The sequence below is a fragment of the Doryrhamphus excisus genome, chromosome 16 (genome assembly GCF_030265055.1).
Source record: "Doryrhamphus excisus isolate RoL2022-K1 chromosome 16, RoL_Dexc_1.0, whole genome shotgun sequence".
In the NCBI taxonomy this organism is placed as follows: domain Eukaryota; kingdom Metazoa; phylum Chordata; class Actinopteri; order Syngnathiformes; family Syngnathidae; genus Doryrhamphus; species Doryrhamphus excisus.
This window is the reverse complement of record NC_080481.1, coordinates 5,011,258-5,029,573: the sequence shown is the minus strand read 5'-3', so window position 1 is coordinate 5,029,573 and position 18,316 is coordinate 5,011,258. Positions and strand designations below refer to the sequence as shown.

Genomic DNA, 18,316 nt, shown 5'->3' with positions numbered 1-18,316 from the left:
GAAGGAAGATTACAGATGGACTCACACAGTGTATGAACTCATTCAATCCCAGACATTTTTCAAAAGACAACCCCTCCAGTGGCCGTCATCTTTGGAGGCACACAGAATATTGTGTTGTATGGATATATACACATGGATCCTACCAAAAGATCAGTTATTCCCTCCTTTTTCGCCCTTGGTTTTCCGACTTGTATTTGCATTTTTAGTTTTTTCGATCATTTCAAGAGTGTCCTCCTCATTAATGGTGATAAAACGTTCCATTTCTAATATTCTGTTTGCTATTTTTCCCTATTTGTCTTTCGCCGGGAGTGTCAACCGCTGACATGTTGACAGAGCACAGACGGCAGCAAAACAAACCCTTGTGCGCTGTTCTCTGATTGGTTGTTTCACAGGCACGATACCAGAGCAGCGCGCTCTGATTGGACAGCTACGGGGGCTGATACTGACATGGTTAAACTCTATAGTTTATCAGTATCACTGCCCTGGGCTTTGACACAGTATCATTTCGGCCTTTTCCCGTATCATTCATGGGCGGTTTCTAGGGTACAGGGCCAATTAACACTGTAGTATGTGATAATAAAACATACGGCTAGCAATCCAGCTAGCAAACATTATTTTCTTGTTCAACGTGTTCAGGTCACGTTCGTAACTGCAGCAACAGGAGAGGCCAAAAACCACAACAAAATGTTTCTTCCGGCGGTTGGGGGGGAAACACCCTCAACTAGAATAGTTAGGATGAATTACTGTATGTACCAACCCCCGAGCACTACAACGTCTACAGAAGTAAAGAATAAGTTTAGTTTAACTTTATTTGACTATTTAACAACAACAACACTCAAACAATACAATTAAAGCAGGTACCTTCACGGACACCTGTTGTTTCTCTTCTCTGGGCCCACCACGGACGTCTCCATGGCAACTGCTGTGTATCGTAATGACACTCTGCGAACTGAGCTCCAAGATTGGGCACTGGACAGGGGAAACTATGCAGGCCATGCATCCAAATACACACATGAGCACTGTGCTCCTTCATTTAGGAGTCTAGTTTGGAGTTGTTGTTTTTTCGCCCTCCCCTCTCTTAGTGTTGTCCCCTTTATCGCCCAATCATCCCCTCCTGTCACCCCTTGTCTCACTGCATAGTATGTTGATGACTGACGGATGGATGATTGCATTATTTAGCTTGTAATTTTGTATAAGTGACAAGAATAAAGGCTCGTTCAATATTGCGTGTAGTTCTCTGATTGGTTTATCGCTATCAGCGTAGTATCATGTCCCTGTGTCAGCAGGAAATGGTCTACACTCACTCAAATGGAGCGCCAAGTAGAACAACAACCACTTTAAAAGACACATCATCGATTTTTGAGAAAATTCAAGACTTTTAAGTGTTCTTTATAGTAGGGAAAATACGGTATATGTTTACATGACTTTTACTTACAGGTACACATACTTTACATATCCATACACACATCACCATGAGCTAGCCGAGGATGACCTCATTACAATTTGTCCCCTGGAATGTCAGAGGAGTTGGTCTAGACAAAAGAGACAAAACATTTTTGACCATCTGTAGAACATCTAAGCAGACACATGTACAGTCGGCCCCGGTTGGCATCATAGTACTTCCAGCTACCATCAGGTTGAATTTGTGCGTGATGTCTCAGATGTGATGGGACAATGAATACAAAAATGTCCATGCTGGTTAAGATGCTTCCAGTAAATAGTGCTTGCTGTCACTGGTTTTTACGCTGAAATGTGCACAACACTCTGAAAATCCACCTGTGAGGTTTTGGTGACGTTTCTGAACTATGCACCAATCAGCCAATTTACCATTACAATGGCTGCGCTTCGCCTGCATCATTGCAACATGGTTGCAAAGAGGAGGTCATTTCTTTTCATAAGCAAGGACAAGGACATAAAAACATAGCAAAGGCATTCAATGTTTCAAAAGACACAATCTGAAGCATTATTTGCAAATTTAAAGGCACAGTGGAAGGTTACCTGGGCACGGCATAAAGAGGGTGCTGTCAGCGACTGCTGTCTCGTACCTGAAGCCAAAGGCGGAGAAAAATCCTCTGGTGAAAGCCGAGGAACTATGACTGGACTTATCAGAGGGAGAAGCACACGTTAGTATAAGTATAAGTATAAGTATAAGTATAAGTATAAGTATAAGTATAAGTATAAGTATAAGTATAAGTATAAGTATAAGTATAAGTATAAGTATAAGTATAAGTACTACTCTGACAGCTTAGTGGGAATTTTCAAAAATTCCCTCACTCCTTGCCAGTACACTCCTATCATCCATCCAACCATCCATCCATCCAACCAACCATCCATCCATCCATCCATCCATCCAACCAACCATTTATCCATCCAACAACCAACCATCCAACCATCCATCCAACAATCCAGTCAACCATCCAACCATTTATCCATCCCTCCAACCATCCATCCATCCATACAACCAGCTATCCATCCAACCGTCCATCCATCCAACCATCCATCCAGCCATCATCCATCCAACCATACAACCATACAACCAGCCATCCATCCATCCAACCGTCCATCCAACCATCCATCCATCCATCCATCCATCCATCCATCCATCCAATCATCCATCATCCAGCCAACCAGCCATCCATCCAACCATCCATCCATCCATCCAATCATCCATCCATCATCCAGCCAACCAGCCATCCATCCATCCATCCAACAATCCAGCCAACCATCCAATCAACCATTTATCCATCCATCCAACCCATCTACCGCTTATCCTCACCAGGGTGTGGGTATGCTGGAACCTATCCCAGCTGTCTCGGGGAGATACACCCTGGACTGGTGGCCAGCCAATCACAGAGCACATATAGTAGACAAACAACCATTCCCACCCACATTAATACCTATGGACAATTTGGAGTGGCCAATTAACCTAGCATGTTTTTGGAATGGGGGAGGAAACCGGAGGACCTGGAGAAAACCCACGCATGCATGGGGAGAACATGCAAACTCCACACAGAGATGTCCAAGTGGAAAATCCAACTCAGGTCTTCTCATCTCCTGACTGTGTGGCCTGCATGCTAACCACTCGTCCACCGTGAGGCCACCAGTACACTCCCATCTGGAATAACCCTGATATATTGCTTAAAAAACCCATTGGATATTCCGACATGGCACAAAAAAGGATTAAGCTGCATGAAAAATATCATAAAAGGAAAAAAACTTGGTGTGTGTCTTTCTGTCCCTCCCTGGCGCTTTTGGCGTGCGTGCCTTGGGGGACGTGGTCGTGCTCTGCTCCTTGGTGGGGGCCCCTGTCTTAGGGTTGCGTGGGTTCCATCGGCGCCGGGTTGGGCAAGCCAGACTGGCATGGCCGGGTGGGGCCTGTGGCGGGTCCTGCAGCCCATGGCTTGCTCCGGCCGGTGCTGTGCTGGCCTGTCGGTCATGTGTCCTCTGTCCTTTCCATCTCTGCCGCCTGGGCTTCCACGGGGTGGGACCTTACCTCTTCCATCCCTGGATGGGGCGGTCCTGTGCCGGTCAGGCTTGGGGTTGCCTGGGCCATGTAAGTTGGATATTTTTTTCCCTTAATAATAAAAAGCTGTATTTAAAAAGTGCATGTTGTGTTCATTTGTGTTTCATTGACTCATATTTAATATGACTAACAATATCATCAGAAACATCGACGTGTGACCCAGGAAGTGAGCAAACATTTTATTCCTCATGTTGACAGGCTGTCATTAACTGCTGCAGACTTGCCGTGCTATCATGTCAACACACCTGACTAATGGAACATTCCAGAGCTGACGGGCCAACATAAAAAGGACAAGTCCTTGTCGCCGCCAACATTGAGTGCCATTCCTGCAAAGGTAACGCGACACACCTTGACAGTCTTACTGTCTCTTATTCAAGTCCTTCAAGCTTTCTTATCATGGTTGTCTATTATTGTCTACCACAGATGGCGTTTGGCATGCTCTTCCTCCTTTTTGGCATCAGCGTACTGTTGACTGGAGCTGTAAGTCCAAAAGTTATCTTTCCTTTTATTATTCTCTGTTTTTTTATTTTTCTTCGACATCAACAAAGCAACAAAAAGCAAACAAATTGTCCTTGTGTTTTTTTCACAGCGGTCTTTGTCCATAAGCAAATACAAAGGTTAGTATCCATCAATACTTTTCACTTTTTTCACTTTCACTGTTAAATACAGCGTCTGTGTTTTGCTGTGTTGTTGCTATACAGTTTTTGTCTGGTGTTTGGGGGCTCAAAAGTGAAAGCACAGATTGTTCTGCAGTTGGTGTTCTCACTGAGAGGTGCACCCCCCGCAAAGCACTCACAAGAGGTCAATGTGCAGTCAGAGCACACTGACAGCGTTGGGCAGCTCTACGTGTTTAAAATGACGAGGGATGTCCCTGCTGTGTTCGAACGAGGCCAAAAGGACCACTTTAGTCAACAAACTCATTCTACATTTTTCAAAAGCTGTCCCTCTGGGTCCAGGCCATTCTTGATGATATAAAAGGGATTCTTCAAGGCACACAGGAAGTTGTGTTCTCGGGCTATAGACACACGGTAAATCCAAAAGAAAGATTACACTCATCTTTCATCAGATAAAAGTTACTTTGACTTTAGACGTTGGATATCGGGCTCCGTAGCTATGGCGGTAGTTCCCCCTCACTGTACACAGAGTGCTACGTTAGTGTCACACTAAGCAGCAATAAATAAAAATAATAATAATAACAATACAAATAATAAATAATAATAATAATTTAAAAAAAAATTATGATATTAGAAAGGCAGGAGGGCTGCACGGTGGTCGAGTGGTGAGCGCGCAGACCTCACAGCTAGGAGACTAGGGCTCAATTCCACCCTCAGCCATCTCTGTGAGGAGTTTGCATGTTCTCCCCGTGCATGCGTGGGTTTTCTCCAGGTACTCTGGTTTCCTCCCACATTCCAAAAACATGCTAGGTTAATTGGCCACTCCAAATTGTCCATAGGTATGAATGTGAGTGTGAATGGTTGTTTGTCTATATGTGCCCTGTGATTGGCTGGCCACCAGTCCAGGGTGTACCCCACCTCTCGCCCGAAGACAGCTGGGATAGGCTCCAGCATACCCTACCCTCATGAGGATAAGCGGTAGAAAATGAATGAATGAATGAATGAAGAAAGGCAGGAAGTGAACAAATGTAACAGTTACTGATTGTAAAAGTACCAGATGGAGGGGTAGGATTTAATAAGCTTTGCTTCTTCCTACTCCTTTTGGACATGTGGAACTGTGAACTGATTGTGGGATGCACTCAATTGTAACCTGATGCATGTTCAAATGAAATTAAACCATTCCTATTCCCATTCCCATTCCCATTCCCAAATTACTTATTATTGCGTTGAAGAGACTCGTTTGTTTGTTAGTCAAGGAGAAGGAGCAGCAGTCGAGCAGGCCAAAAATGCTATGAACTAAATGCTAAAGTCTTGAGTGGGGACATTTCTACTGAGGTAGCAGCTCTCGTATCAGCAGGTAGGGCATTCCACAATGTTGGAGCCCCGATAGGCTGCAGATCCTCTTTCTGGCTCTCGGGATTGTCAAAAGCACGGCGAGTTGTGAGTGTAGGTTTCTGGACAGAGCATCGGGTACACCTAAGTCAACCAGATAGGAAGGTGCCAACCCATGTCATATTTGGTAGACCAGTAACGGGACCTTAAAGTGGCATCTTAAATGAACTGATAAAATGTTAAATGTTCTTCTTGTAATTATTTTTCCGATAATATTGTGACTTGATTTTTGGAACAATCAAACCTTTTCCAAATATCGTGACTTTGATACTAAAATGACCAATGTTTTCTGATAATATTATGTTGGTCTAGACTTTGAGAGGCGCTGGCTGAGATAAAATATGTAAATTATTTTATTTGGATAATTTTTACATCAACAAAGCAAGAATCGAGTTTGTATTTCCAAACCTAATTAAGCAGTTTTTACTCGCTCTCCTACAAGGTGATGCTTTTTTCTTGCAGGGTCTGTTACATCATATGCAAATTAGCCACTGGCTAGGACAGCCAATGGTAACTTTCCTTACTGAGGAGTCAGCAACAGTGATGGCATTCAGCAGGTCAAACTGGGAGATTTTATGCTTGGCATAGTCCAAGGCGTTCCAGTTGACTGCCGACTTCCTCAATATTGTCCAACTCTCACTTTCCGATACCGATATCAGCTGATACCGATATGTGTAACATGACATAGCTCCTCTGGTGGAATGGAAACATACTGTATGCGTTGTACTGCACACAGCAGTTTTTTAATATCGGTTTTCATGATCAGGAAAAATTCCAATACCAACCGATATTGCATTTTTATGCTGATATCGGGCCGATAATTATCGGACATCCCGACTAACATGTCTATTGTTTTCTGTTATTATGTCTACAATATAGGGCAATAGTGTAAAGGTGATTATAGGGGTGTTACTTCATCACTGGAGGTCTCTAATAATGTTAAAAAATGTTTTTAGAAGGCCGTAAACAGGTTGCCTATGTTCGATATCCATTGATATTCCTAGATTGCGAGGTGTCAGTGATGTTGTTGTAACGTTCAGTGAGACACACAAGAACCAGACTTGATCACCGGAGGAACAGGCTTTTGTTGCAGGTTTGACTTATCTCACAACAACACTCCCTAATAAAATCACGGGCTACTGCTAATGCTAAGCTACAGCTCGACTCAAACCCCTGACGTTATTTACTGTCCGCCTCTCATTTCAAATCGTGCTTTTGTTGGAAATGGTTTACCTTCCCCGTGTCATGTGACTTGTGGAGTACTGTTTTGCTTTTTATTTTATGTGATTGATTTGGTTTTGCGACTATGAAAGAGATGAGTGTCAGGCAAATAGACTTTCAGACACAATCAATTTTAGCTGAATAGACATTTTCAGTTCATTTAATATTTACAGTATATATTTTTATCTGTTTATAAAATACAGTAAAAACTGGCATATTTCACACAAATGGTGATTAATCATTTGAAAAGGCAGATTCATTTCATCCATTTTAAATCAATTGACAGCCCTGATGTGTAAATAGTATAGTACCGTATATTCCATAGTTTTAAATATGGTGTAAAATGTAATCAATTCAAATCTTCACTCTGATTATCATCATCATCATCAATCAATTCAAGGATTTCAAACAATTCGGTATTAGTAGTGATTAGCTGAGTATTGATGGCACCGGCCTTGGATATAAAAAGATCCCAATTGTGCTGCAGATAGAAACTGCCCTGACGGCTGGACTAAGTTTGAGGATCGGTGCTACATCTTCCAAAATGATAGCAGGAGCTTTCTGGATGCAGAGGTATTGGAGAATCTCACACTAACCCGTTGGACTGCTGTTTGAATCCGTCATCATCTGTCGATGATTTGTTTTTACTCCCATCAGAAAGCCTGCAACAATCTCAGTGGGAATCTGGTGTCCATCCACAACGATCTGGAGAATACGCTGGCCGTTCAACTGAGTCTGGAGGCCAATACCCCAAGTCCACTCATCTGGATCGGACTCCATGATGCCGTGGAGGTAAAAACATATGAACGCTCACGTATTCCAACACCATTAGAAACGTTGGTGCTGAAAGGAGAATGATGGAGGTTCCCTTTACTGGGTATCTGAAGGAGGCTTTTCGACCTCCTCTTTTCTACTGAGCAGCAGGGTCATCCCTGAGCACAGTCCAGCAGTCGTCAGCAAGCATAGATTGGTTCCACTTGATATCCCTGATATCTTTTCTCCATAGCTGCAATGTCCTGATGGAATCCTTCCCTGTGATCACCACTTGCTCAGTGGAAAGAACTCTAGATGGGAATCCATAAAGTGTATCTTCAGTGACATGTGGCGGCATGGCTCGGCTGGTAGTGTGGTGGTCTCCCAACCTGAAGGTTGTGGGTTTGATCCTCCATCCTGCTGCGATCATGTCCAAGTGTCCTTGGGCAAGAACCTGAACGGCCAGTTGCTCCTGATGCGGCGTCATCAGTAGGTGTCAAAGCGCTTTGAGCGGCCATTTCCCATGGCAGTCCCCAAACACCAGGACACTCTCCAGCGAGGCCTGGCGAAGTCACTAGGTTCGTGCTAGCCGCGTTTCACAATACACAATACATACTAAATATGTCTGCGTAGATTTGTGGCTGCATGCACTGGGCCGTGGGTCCAAAAAGGTTAAGGATCGGAGTTGAATGGGACACATTTGACAACACGTGTCACCATTGCTTCTTACGGGTTACGAAGAACCCTCCAAATGAAAAAACACGAGACGTAGAACAGCCTTTTGGTTGGTTCTTTGGGTGCTAACATAGCCCTGATATCCTATGACACGACTACAACATCAAGATGGAAAGCAGTCGTCTTTCCAATGTGACTTTGTCTTCCAGGAGGGTGACTTTATCTGGACGGATGGATCCTGCAACAACTTTCAGAACTTTGCACAAGGTCAGCCTGACGACGACAATGGAAATGAAGACTGCGTACAGATTCAAACTTCAGGTATGACCATAATTGCTTTGCTCAAAAGGGAAATGTACTTTTTGGATCAGCGGGTCGTGACTAAGCAACTAACTGCCCGTAATTTATTGACTATTTGGCTAATGATTACACAACACTACGTCAAAATTCCATGATGGGCAAAGACTCCACCCCCATTCGTGACAGGATGGTACATCCCAAGTGTCTGAAGGAGCATTAGCACTGGTCTTTCCTTCCTGCAGCTGTCAGACTTGCTGCAAAAAAGCTTGTCCAATAACTGTGCAATAAACCATGTAATAAACTGTGCAATAACCGTGAAATACTGTAAACCTGTGACTTGGTTAACATGTATATAGTGGTCTGTAACTCCTGATTTGGCTTACCCTGTTTTTGTACTTTCTATGCTCTTGTGTGCTGTTGTAGTTCCGCCACTGTAAGCCTGAAATGTCCCCTTGTGGGACGAATAAAGACGTATCTTATCTTATCTTATCTTATCTGTATTACTTGTATGCCAGTATGCCAACCCAACCTACAAACGATTGTGATGATTTGTGTTTGTTCTTCCAGATGCATTGTGGAGCGATGGAGTATGCACTGATGAGAACCCTTCTGTTTGTGTCAGAGATTTGTACACACCACATGTAACACCCGCACCAACCACATCAACCACAACAACCACACCAGCCAACCCCCCACCCCAACCACCTCCATAATTTAAGCTAATACTATATAGACACGAAAGAGTAATGGACAGAAGAAAGATCTACAGCAGGTATTCAACTAAAATTCAAATACAGCAGTGCCTTGGTTAATCTGTTCCAGAAGGTCTGACTCAAACCAAAACAAACTCTAACCAAGGCAAGTTTTCCCATAGAAAATCATGTATATCTAATTCATCCGTTCCAAACACCCAGTTTTTTTGGACAATTATGATAGTTTTACATGCAGAAAACGATGCAAAAATCACTTTTAGCTAGTAATTGTTGCCGCACTCAGGTTGCACAAATAGCCCATGCCAATGCTTCCCAGGAACACTGATTGTAAAAGTACCAGATGGAAGGGTAGGATTTAATAAGCTTTGCTTCTTCCTACACCTTTTGGACATGTGGAACTGTGGATTGATTATGGGATGTATTCCATTGTAACCTGATGCATGTTCAATTGAAATTAAACCATTACCATTACCATAGTGTCTTCTGATGCTATGTTCTTTTGCTGCAGCCATGTTGGCTCCATGCACAAGACAAACAGGTCTTACTCCTGACAGGTGGAATGATCATTTTGCATTTTGTGTAAGAAAAAGCTGCGTGCCAGCGTAGGAGCAAGGCCTGATGGGATTTGTAATGTTCGTGGTGCATGCACTGTTGCCCAGCTCTAGGGTAGTGTTGGGGGTTTGAAAACACATGCCCTTCTGCTTCTGTACTGCCTTCGTTAGGCCACATGCATAATTCTTCTGGAAAGACTCATCCAAGAGGTCACAAAAGACCCCACAACAACAGCCAAAGAAGTGCAGGCCTCCCTTGCCTCAGTTGCCTGGTTTATGTCGATAGGTTGTCCTTAGCGATATCGCTAAGGTTGTGGCAATCCAATGTGTAACGTGACACCAACAGGACTGACAAGCCAGCATAAAAAGGACGAGTCTTTGTCGCTGCCAACATTGAGTCTCATCACTGCCAAGGTAACACGACACAACTTGACATGCCGCTCTTCTAACTCCGATTCATATCCCTTGGATGTCCATCATTGTCGATCACAGATGGCGTTCGGTCTTCGCGTCTTCTTCCTCCTTTGTGGCATCAGCGGACTGCTGACTGGAGCTGTAAGTCCAACTCTTGCCTGCTGACTTCAGGCATCTACTTAGACACCTCTTGACACTGCTATCTTTCCTTCTATTATTCTCTGCTTTTTCTTGCATTTATTATTAATTATTATTATTATTATTATTATTCACAGCGGTCCTGGCCTGGCACCAAAAACAAAGGTTGGCATACCGTGGATCTTCTATGTTTATTTTCACAGATATCAGGGATAGTTTGTTTTGACAAGATAAACAAGCCAAAGTATGGCACACCCGCTTGGCGCCACTCCGGCACCGTGCACCTGCCCTGCCAAAATAGAGCCCTCGATGTCAGAACTGTCGACTTACGAAAATGAATGTATTGCAATGTGCAGACAGGCTTTCCCATAGAACTGCTTGCTTGTAGACAAGGATCAACTTGTAGACCTTGGATCAACTAGCCTTGTTGCCTTTTCCTATTTTCACCCAATACTGTATGTTTTCTTATTCTTATTTAGTGACCTGAACCAAGACAAATGCCACTACTCTTTTTGTGCGTAGACCAGTGGCACCAGTATCTGTATTGGTATAGACAGCACTGGCCTTGTATTGACTACATTAGATCAATACCAAATTTGCAGTACCCCCGGCCCTATAAAAAAACCTACATTGTGCTGCAGGAAGGAACTGTCCTGAAGGCTGGACTCTGTTTGAGGATCGTTGTTACATCTACCAAAATGAAACCAGGACTTATGTAGATGCAGAGGTACGCAAGACTTTCACCGTCAACCATTTGACTGCTGTTACAATCAGTCGTCCATACTCCTACCAGAGAGCGTGCAACAATCTCAGTGGGAATCTGGTGTCCATCCGCAACGATCTGGAGAATACGCTGACTGTTGAACTGATTCGGGAGGCGGAAGGCGTGATTTTACTCACCTGGATTGGACTCCATGATGCCCTGGAGGTAAAACATTTGAAGATCAGGAGGTATTCTTCCGTGATTATCTACTGTAGCTTCCAAAGCAAATGCTTATCTCATACGAAACCAGACCGAGGTGTACTGGAAAAGAAAAAGGATGGATTTTAGTAATCCCTTGTGTATCCTAGTAGGATTCCTTATTCATAAATAGCTGTTTACCGCCTTCTAATCACACTTCTTAACATTATTAGAGTCCTCTAGGCATGACATAACACCCCTATAGTCACCTTTACGCCCAAGACAGTAGACGTAATAACACTAAACATAAACAGTACTGGTGCGTGTGTGTTGCTACGAATGTGTTCCCTTGCGGAGCTAAGTGACGGGAGGACAGGAAGTGAACATCAGGGGTTGAGAAGTTGAGTTTTAGCTTGCTGTGATTTACTGCCGCAACAATTGTAGTCATGTCTCGTCTCTCTGTAGAGAACGAGCGCTTACTGGATGTGTTGCAGTACATCTGCAGTACAAAACAGAGAGGAAAATATTCCATTCCGAACACAACAGCTGAATTGTAATATTTCCCTTCACTTTGTTGGGGGTCAGTCACATGACAACCACTCCCATGAAAAGTCATCTTTGTCTACCAGGAGGGAGACTTTGTCTGGACTGACGGCTCCAACAGCAATTTCCGGAACTTTGCAATTGGTCAGCCTGACGGATTCGTAGGAAATGAAAACTGCGTACAGATTCGACCTTCAGGTACTACAATAATCCATTTGCTTTACAGACAAATGTACTCAAAATGGATTTTGCTGCATGCATGGGACACAGTCAAGCATGTCCGCCAACCCCGGTCCAACCTACAGGGGGCGCCACCAATGATTGTGTTGTTTTGTGTTTGTGCTTCCAGATGAGTTGTGGAACGATACCTCATGCACTGAGGAGAACCCTTCTGTTTGTGTCAGAGATTTGTACACACCACATGAAACACCCGCACCACCCACACCAACCACACCACCCACACCCACCATAACAGCCCCACAAGTTTTTTAAGCTAATGCTATATAGACACGAAAGAGTAATGGACAGAAGAAAGATCTACTGTCAAGAAAGCACCTGTGATGTAACAGCAAGAAATGTTCCAGAAATGTTGGATGTGGCAGAGGAGGGAGGTGTGGAGTAACCAAAAGACATCAGAACAGAAATAAAAAGCTGACATAGTATGTGTGTTTTTAACCTCCTTTCACCATTTACTGCCCTTCTACGGTTGATGAACATGCCGTCAAAGTCAAGAAGATGCTTTGATGGTTACTTGTTTCTTTCTTTCTTTCGGCTTTTTCCTGATTACTGATTGTTCATGAAAAATGTACATTCATTCATTCATTCATTCATTTTCTACCGGTTATCCTCACATATTTTCCAATAATGCTTGTTCAGTGAGTTGCCTCATTGTTGACACCTTGTGGCAGACAGGGACTGGATGGCTCTGCTGCCCCCTGCTGGATACATCCATTTGATGCCATTGAAGGCCTTTGTTGGCCTGCAGAAGCATGCAGTGGTTAGTGTGCAGGCCACACAGCTAGGAAACCGGAGTTCAATTCCACCCTTGGCCATCTCTGTGTGGAGTTTGCATGTTCTCCCCCTGCATGGCTTCTCTCTGGGTACTCCGGTTTCCTCCCCCATTCCAAAACATGCTAGGTTAATTGGCCACTCCAAATTGTCCAAAGGTATGAATGTGGGTGGGAAAGGTTGTTTGTCTACATGTGCCCTGTGATTGGCTGGCCACCAGTCCAGGGTGTACCTCGCCTATCGCCCCAAAACAGCTGTGATAGGCTCCAGCACCCACTGCGACCTTCGTGAGGATAAGCGGTAGAAAATGAACGAATGAATAGTATAAAATGACACATGATTATAAATGACATTGTTTTCAATGTTTTAATATGGCAAAATGAGCCACGAGCACATGGAACACAATATATATTTCAATTCTATACAGATATTATTGTGCCTGTAGTGATATATTTTTAAGCTGCAATAAAGTCCTGTTGTTCTGGCGATCAAGTCAGCTGCTTGTACTGACATCCAGTGACCAATGTAGAACGGTGCACTGCAAAAAAGGGCTGGCCAAATCACAACTTCAAACTAGGAAATGATCTGTCCATGCGGCAAGAAATCTTAAATTAAGTTTTTAAAATCTAAAAATAAGCAGGCCTGAAATTTTAGATCTAAGATTTTTATACCTAAAAATCAACTCTTGTTGTTAGAATGGGGGGAGGATTGGACATAAGCCCCCTCCTCGTGGACATTATCTGGGGAAAAGTGCTTTCTTCGTGTCTACTCATTGCAGCTTGAAGTGTCCATGCTCCGATATCCGAGCATGGCGGCTCTGGTGGTTTGTTTCAATAAAGCGATAAAGTGACTGCTGATCCATCACGGATTATGTGTTTCCCAGCATGCTTTGCTGTAGTTAAAATGATCACAAACAGGCTGTAACAGTTAAACTATGTTGCCCTTTGGTCTTAATAAGAATGGCATTCTTATTAAGGCTTGAGAATATTATTTCTACCAAATTACAGAGGCATCGCTACATTACATTCTGTAAGCTAGGGGTGTCCAAAGTGCGTCCAGCTAAGCAGCCCAAGCAACATTCTGAAAATAGAATTGAACCACAAAGCTATTTATAAAACGCTGCAATGGCAAAATAGAAAAAGCTGCAGTAATATAATGAGAAGAAGTGGTCATTTTAAGGAAATAACGTAATATTAGGAGAAAAACCATGTAATTTTAGTATCAAAGGTTTTGGCAAAAATCTAAATGTTATCCGAAAAAAGTAACAAGTAATTACAAGAAGTCATTTTACAAGAATAAAGTCTAAATCTGAAGACAAAAGTGACTATTTTATGTGAATAAACTTGAAAAATTGTAAAGAAAAACAACCATCAACCATCTTTGTTTTTTTTAATTGTGAATGTTGAAACAAACAAAACAAGACATTTTTGGACTACTAATAGGCAGCAGTCAAACCACAATGTAGCAAGGGATGAAAATATCTCTACGTGTCTTGTCTTGCATGTCCCGCCCCCCGGTTATCCTGGAAATGGACCTCCATCAGCAGCTTCACAGTCAAGGTGTGCGTTTCATGGAAGTGAACCAGCAGCATACCAGCCCATTTGCTGATGGGTGCGTCAATAAAGTTAATTAGGTAAAGGAGCCGCCCGAGTGTCAGCAATTTGCCAAGGCGTGTCCGACCCACTGCCCATTTTTGGTCTTGTAGCTTTGTTGCCGCGGTGACGTCAATCGTTCTGCTTGCTGGTGACTCAGTGAACTCATTAAGTTCATAAAACTAAGAGAACATTTCCTTGTATGCAAGGAACGCCGCCCTGCCTCTTCCTGTCCGCCTGACTGTATGACATTCTACTGCTTACTACACAGCCTCCAAAGGCCTCGTGGACTCCGCCATGGGGCCTTTCAGGTTCAAGTGTGAAGTGACAAGATTTCACTGTGCAGTAAGTCAAACATTCCGGGGCCGTGTCAAGTGAGCATATAAAAGCACGGCTCCTCGTAGTCCGAGCAGCAAGCATCAGCACCACCAAGGTAACAATTTCTCAGGCGGTTTCTCCAACTGTCGCTCATGTGACCTTTTTTTGGCACAGATGGCGTTTGCTTTTTGCGTGTTCTTCCTCCTCGGTGGCATCAGCGGGCTGTTGGCTCAACCTGTAAGCCTAAATCCCAAATCCCAAATCAACATCGTGATTTATTGCTGTTGTCATATTTGCATGTTTGTCTTCCTCACAGTGGCCTTCAGCAGGTTGGTAGCCGTGACACCATGACACTGTTTCCCGTCTTTGTTTTCCACCTCAAATAACAACGTGTTGCAGGTGGTCCCTGTCCCAAGGACTGGACTCAGTTCGATGATCACTGCTACATCTACCAGGATTACCCCAGGACCTTTGGCGATGCGGAGGTATGGAAGAATGGCATGCAGTAAATCAAGTCAATAAGAGGATTCATTGGGTGATGGTGTTTGAACTTTGTCCCGTCAGAGGGTCTGCAGCGTTCTTCACGCCAATCTGGTGTCCATCAGCAGTCCAGTGGAAAACGCCATCGTTCTTCAAATGATTCGGGATGCTAACAACGGAGACATCATAGACACTTGGACCGGACTCCATGACACCATCCAGGTGCTACCAGTAGCAAAGTTGTACTGGTCGAGGTTGGGCTGGCTGGCGGTCCGTGGTCTTGTCCTGGCTGCTATGGGCCCTCAGCGGGGCCCCTCCAAGTACCTCTTGCTATCTGGTCTCTGGCTAGGCTACTTTCGCCAACGCCCTGAGGGTTACACCCACTGTGATTGGGCTTTGAGATGCCCTGCTTGGGTTGTTGGGGGCTTCAGCCTCAATCGGAAGGGGAAGGATGGTTGGGGGCCGGCTTGAGTGGTGGTCTTCTGTGGGGTAGGCTCTCGGTGGGTCTCTGGCGAGGCTGCTTTCATTGACATTCTGTGGGGGTTCTAGCCAGTGCTATCGGATGTCTTGCCCCCAATTTGGCATCACTGTTGTTCTCTCTGCCTAAACCCCCCTAAACCATGTGCTGCCCCCTGTACCACCAGAATGCATTCATAGCCCCCACCCTGCATGACCGCTTCCAAACACCACAATTTACTGGGAGAAGACCAGGTTACCTAACTGGTGATGAATCTTAGATCTAACTGGGGATGAAACTCTAAGCCAACCAAACTGGGTAACTCTGGTCTGTACCTTTTCGGAGTGGGGCACTGAAAGGTGACTGTCTTCCAGGAGGATGCCTTTTTGTGGACTGATGGTAGACCCTTCAACTTTGACGACTTTGCCCCTGGAGAGCCCAACAGCTTTGGTGGAAATGAAGACTGTGTGGACATCGAGGGAGACGGTAGGAAGATCAGAGACTTTTACACTCAATCTGACTCTTTGAGGCGCTCACCAGTTTGTTCCTCCCCACAGATGCATTGTGGCACGACAACCCTTGCGAGGATGAGAACCCATTTATTTGTATCAGAGATGTGAAAGTTGAACGCAAGCACTGATCATACAAAGTGGGCGGGGTCTGCAGGCCTGCGCTGGCCCGTGGGACCGTGATGTCCTTCTACAAAGTCTAGAAAGAAATTGGTATTTTATGTAACGTCTGGTTTTGTACTGGTTTTGCGTTGCTGTTGCATTTTTGCTAGTCTGAGATATACATTCCATACTTTTCATGTTTAATGTTTTATGGTTGATATCATATCTTGTGAATCCCAATGGGCCGCTTACTCAGTAAAAACCTGTACAATTAAATTCCATTTTATGGTGGTCTGTCATTGTATCCTAGTGTGAGAGTTTTAGCATGCAGTGATAACAAACACCCCCACAAAAGGAACAAGCACTCCTCTTGTCCCTCTCGATGTATCTCTTAAGAAGTGGAACCAAATTCATTCATTCATTCATTTTCTACTGCTTATCCTCACGAGGGTCGCGGTGGTGCTGGAGCCTGGACTGGTGGCCAGCCAATCACAGGGCAGTGGAAGTGAATTGTCTTTGCATAAAAATACTATCTTTTGATAATAATAAGTAAAAAGGAATGATGACGTATGAGTTATTATTATTATATCAATTACTATTCGGGATGTCCGATAATTATCGGTACCATAATTATCATCCTGAAAAAAAGTAATAATAAAAATATGACATGGGTCGACATCATCTGATTTTTTTCTAGAAAAGTGCTGTGTACAACGTATGTGTTGATACGTCATGTTACACATATCGGTATGGCAAATTGACAGTTGGACAATATCTGCATATGGCTTTTCATTATTCTATATATTATTATTATAATTAGTTATTGTCTTCTTTTTCCAGTTAGGCTAAAACAGTGGTTCTCAGTTATTTCAGTTATTTTCTGTCATGTCCCCCCCAAAGGGACAGAAATTGGGCTGCACTGATTTCAGCTGTGGTTCCACGCTGAGGAGAAAAAGGGTGGAGGGGTTCGGCTGCAACTATGATTCAGAAGGCAGCGGATGTGGCTGGAGGGCCTCAGCAGAGGTGGATAAACCTGCTCATTCAGGTTTTCCGTGAATAATGTGACAAGACTAGAAATAAATGCATAGTGAAATAGAAAAGGTGAGTTGTGGATACCAGCATGTTCATGTTATGGTGAAACAAGCATGTTGTACTCCGGTTTCCTCCCCCATTCCAAAAACATGCGAGGTTAATTGGCCACTCCAAATTGTCCATAGGTATGAATGTGGGTGGGAATGGTTGTTTGTCTATATGTGCCCTGTGATTGGCTGGCCACCAGTCCAGGGTGTAAGTACCGTATTTTCCGGACTATAAGTTGCACTTATTTTGCATAGGTTGGCTGTTCCTGCGACTTATACTCCAGAGCGACTCATAAATGAAAAATCTGTTTATGTTACATAAACACTGGACACCTTTCTGTTTCTTTATTTTTGGTGTAGCTGAATAACCATTGTGTTAGCATTACACCTATTCAGCCTGTTCTCTATTCTTTTATTAATGTTAGAACTTGCCTTGGTCAAGTAGTTTGTAAAATAAATTACCCGCAAAAACTGCAACTTATACTCCAGTGCGAGTGTATGTTTTTTCCTACCTAGTTATGCATTTTTGGCCTTGTGCGACTTATACTCCAGAGCGACTAATAGTCCAGAAAATACGGTATGTTGTGAATCTAATCGTTCCTGATCCTGTTCCTGTGGCCATTTTCAAGATGTAAGATATCTTTCTGCAAACAAATGGTGACATTGTCCCTGAGCTTCGATCATCCAGTCACTCAAGCCTCAGGCCGTCACATGAAACTGATGAATCAGGAAGTGGAATGAAGATGACGTCTGACATTTCAGGAAGTTTTGGGGTTAATTAATCTAGGCTGGTCGCTTACCGACTAATTACCGACTAATTATTCATGTTTATGGGTGTGTCAAAGGGACGCTCAAACGGGAATGTCAGCAATTATCTTAGGTGTGCTCTGTTCCTTCATAGGCTGCTTCTTAAAAAGCGACCAGTGGGCTGGGAACAACAAATACATAAGAATGTGAGCGCGCACCAAGATGAACCGCTCGGTGTCTTGCCTGACCGAGTCCTTTGCCACCGAGCATTTGACAGCCCTTTCTC

The 18,316-nt window shown here is 43.8% G+C and overlaps 2 protein-coding genes across 2 annotated transcripts; both read left to right on the top strand.

Annotated features, from left to right (window-relative positions):
* Positions 1 to 3,719: 3,719 nt before the first annotated feature.
* LOC131104699 (macrophage mannose receptor 1-like) lies at positions 3,720 to 16,295 on the top strand. The gene is made up of 18 exons (XM_058052180.1): positions 3,720 to 3,857; positions 3,947 to 4,003; positions 4,113 to 4,140; positions 7,238 to 7,323; positions 7,408 to 7,542; positions 8,388 to 8,499; positions 9,046 to 9,186; positions 10,089 to 10,156; positions 10,235 to 10,297; positions 11,088 to 11,222; positions 11,825 to 11,936; positions 14,610 to 14,683; positions 14,831 to 14,893; positions 14,973 to 14,985; positions 15,056 to 15,141; positions 15,221 to 15,358; positions 15,968 to 16,079; positions 16,151 to 16,295. Exons 2-18 carry the CDS (start codon positions 3,947 to 3,949, stop codon positions 16,231 to 16,233), a joined length of 1,506 nt encoding a protein of 501 aa, XP_057908163.1. The 5' UTR covers positions 3,720 to 3,857; the 3' UTR covers positions 16,234 to 16,295.
* Positions 10,013 to 12,386, top strand: LOC131104450 (galactose-specific lectin nattectin-like). Its single transcript, XM_058051634.1, has 7 exons — positions 10,013 to 10,156; positions 10,235 to 10,297; positions 10,432 to 10,459; positions 10,936 to 11,021; positions 11,088 to 11,222; positions 11,825 to 11,936; positions 12,088 to 12,386. Exons 1-7 carry the CDS (start codon positions 10,067 to 10,069, stop codon positions 12,228 to 12,230), a joined length of 657 nt encoding a protein of 218 aa, XP_057907617.1. The 5' UTR covers positions 10,013 to 10,066; the 3' UTR covers positions 12,231 to 12,386.
* Positions 16,296 to 18,316: the final 2,021 nt, after the last annotated feature.

What these genes read in the sequence shown, in the direction of transcription:
- LOC131104699 (XM_058052180.1), top strand. Translation starts at nt 3,947, where the DNA reads ATGGCGTTTGGCATGCTCTTCCTCCTTTTTGGCATCAGCGTACTGTTG. An exon ending in GACTCCATGACACCATCCAG is followed by an intron (nt 15,359 to 15,967) that starts GTGCTACCAGTA and finishes ACTGTCTTCCAG; the next exon opens with GAGGATGCCTTTTTGTGGAC. An exon ending in TGTGGACATCGAGGGAGACG is followed by an intron (nt 16,080 to 16,150) that starts GTAGGAAGATCA and finishes TCCTCCCCACAG; the next exon opens with ATGCATTGTGGCACGACAAC.
- LOC131104450 (XM_058051634.1), top strand. Translation starts at nt 10,067, where the DNA reads ATGTGTAACGTGACACCAACAGGACTGACAAGCCAGCATAAAAAGGAC. An exon ending in GCGGACTGCTGACTGGAGCT is followed by an intron (nt 10,298 to 10,431) that starts GTAAGTCCAACT and finishes TATTATTCACAG; the next exon opens with CGGTCCTGGCCTGGCACCAA. An exon ending in CGTACAGATTCGACCTTCAG is followed by an intron (nt 11,937 to 12,087) that starts GTACTACAATAA and finishes TTGTGCTTCCAG; the next exon opens with ATGAGTTGTGGAACGATACC.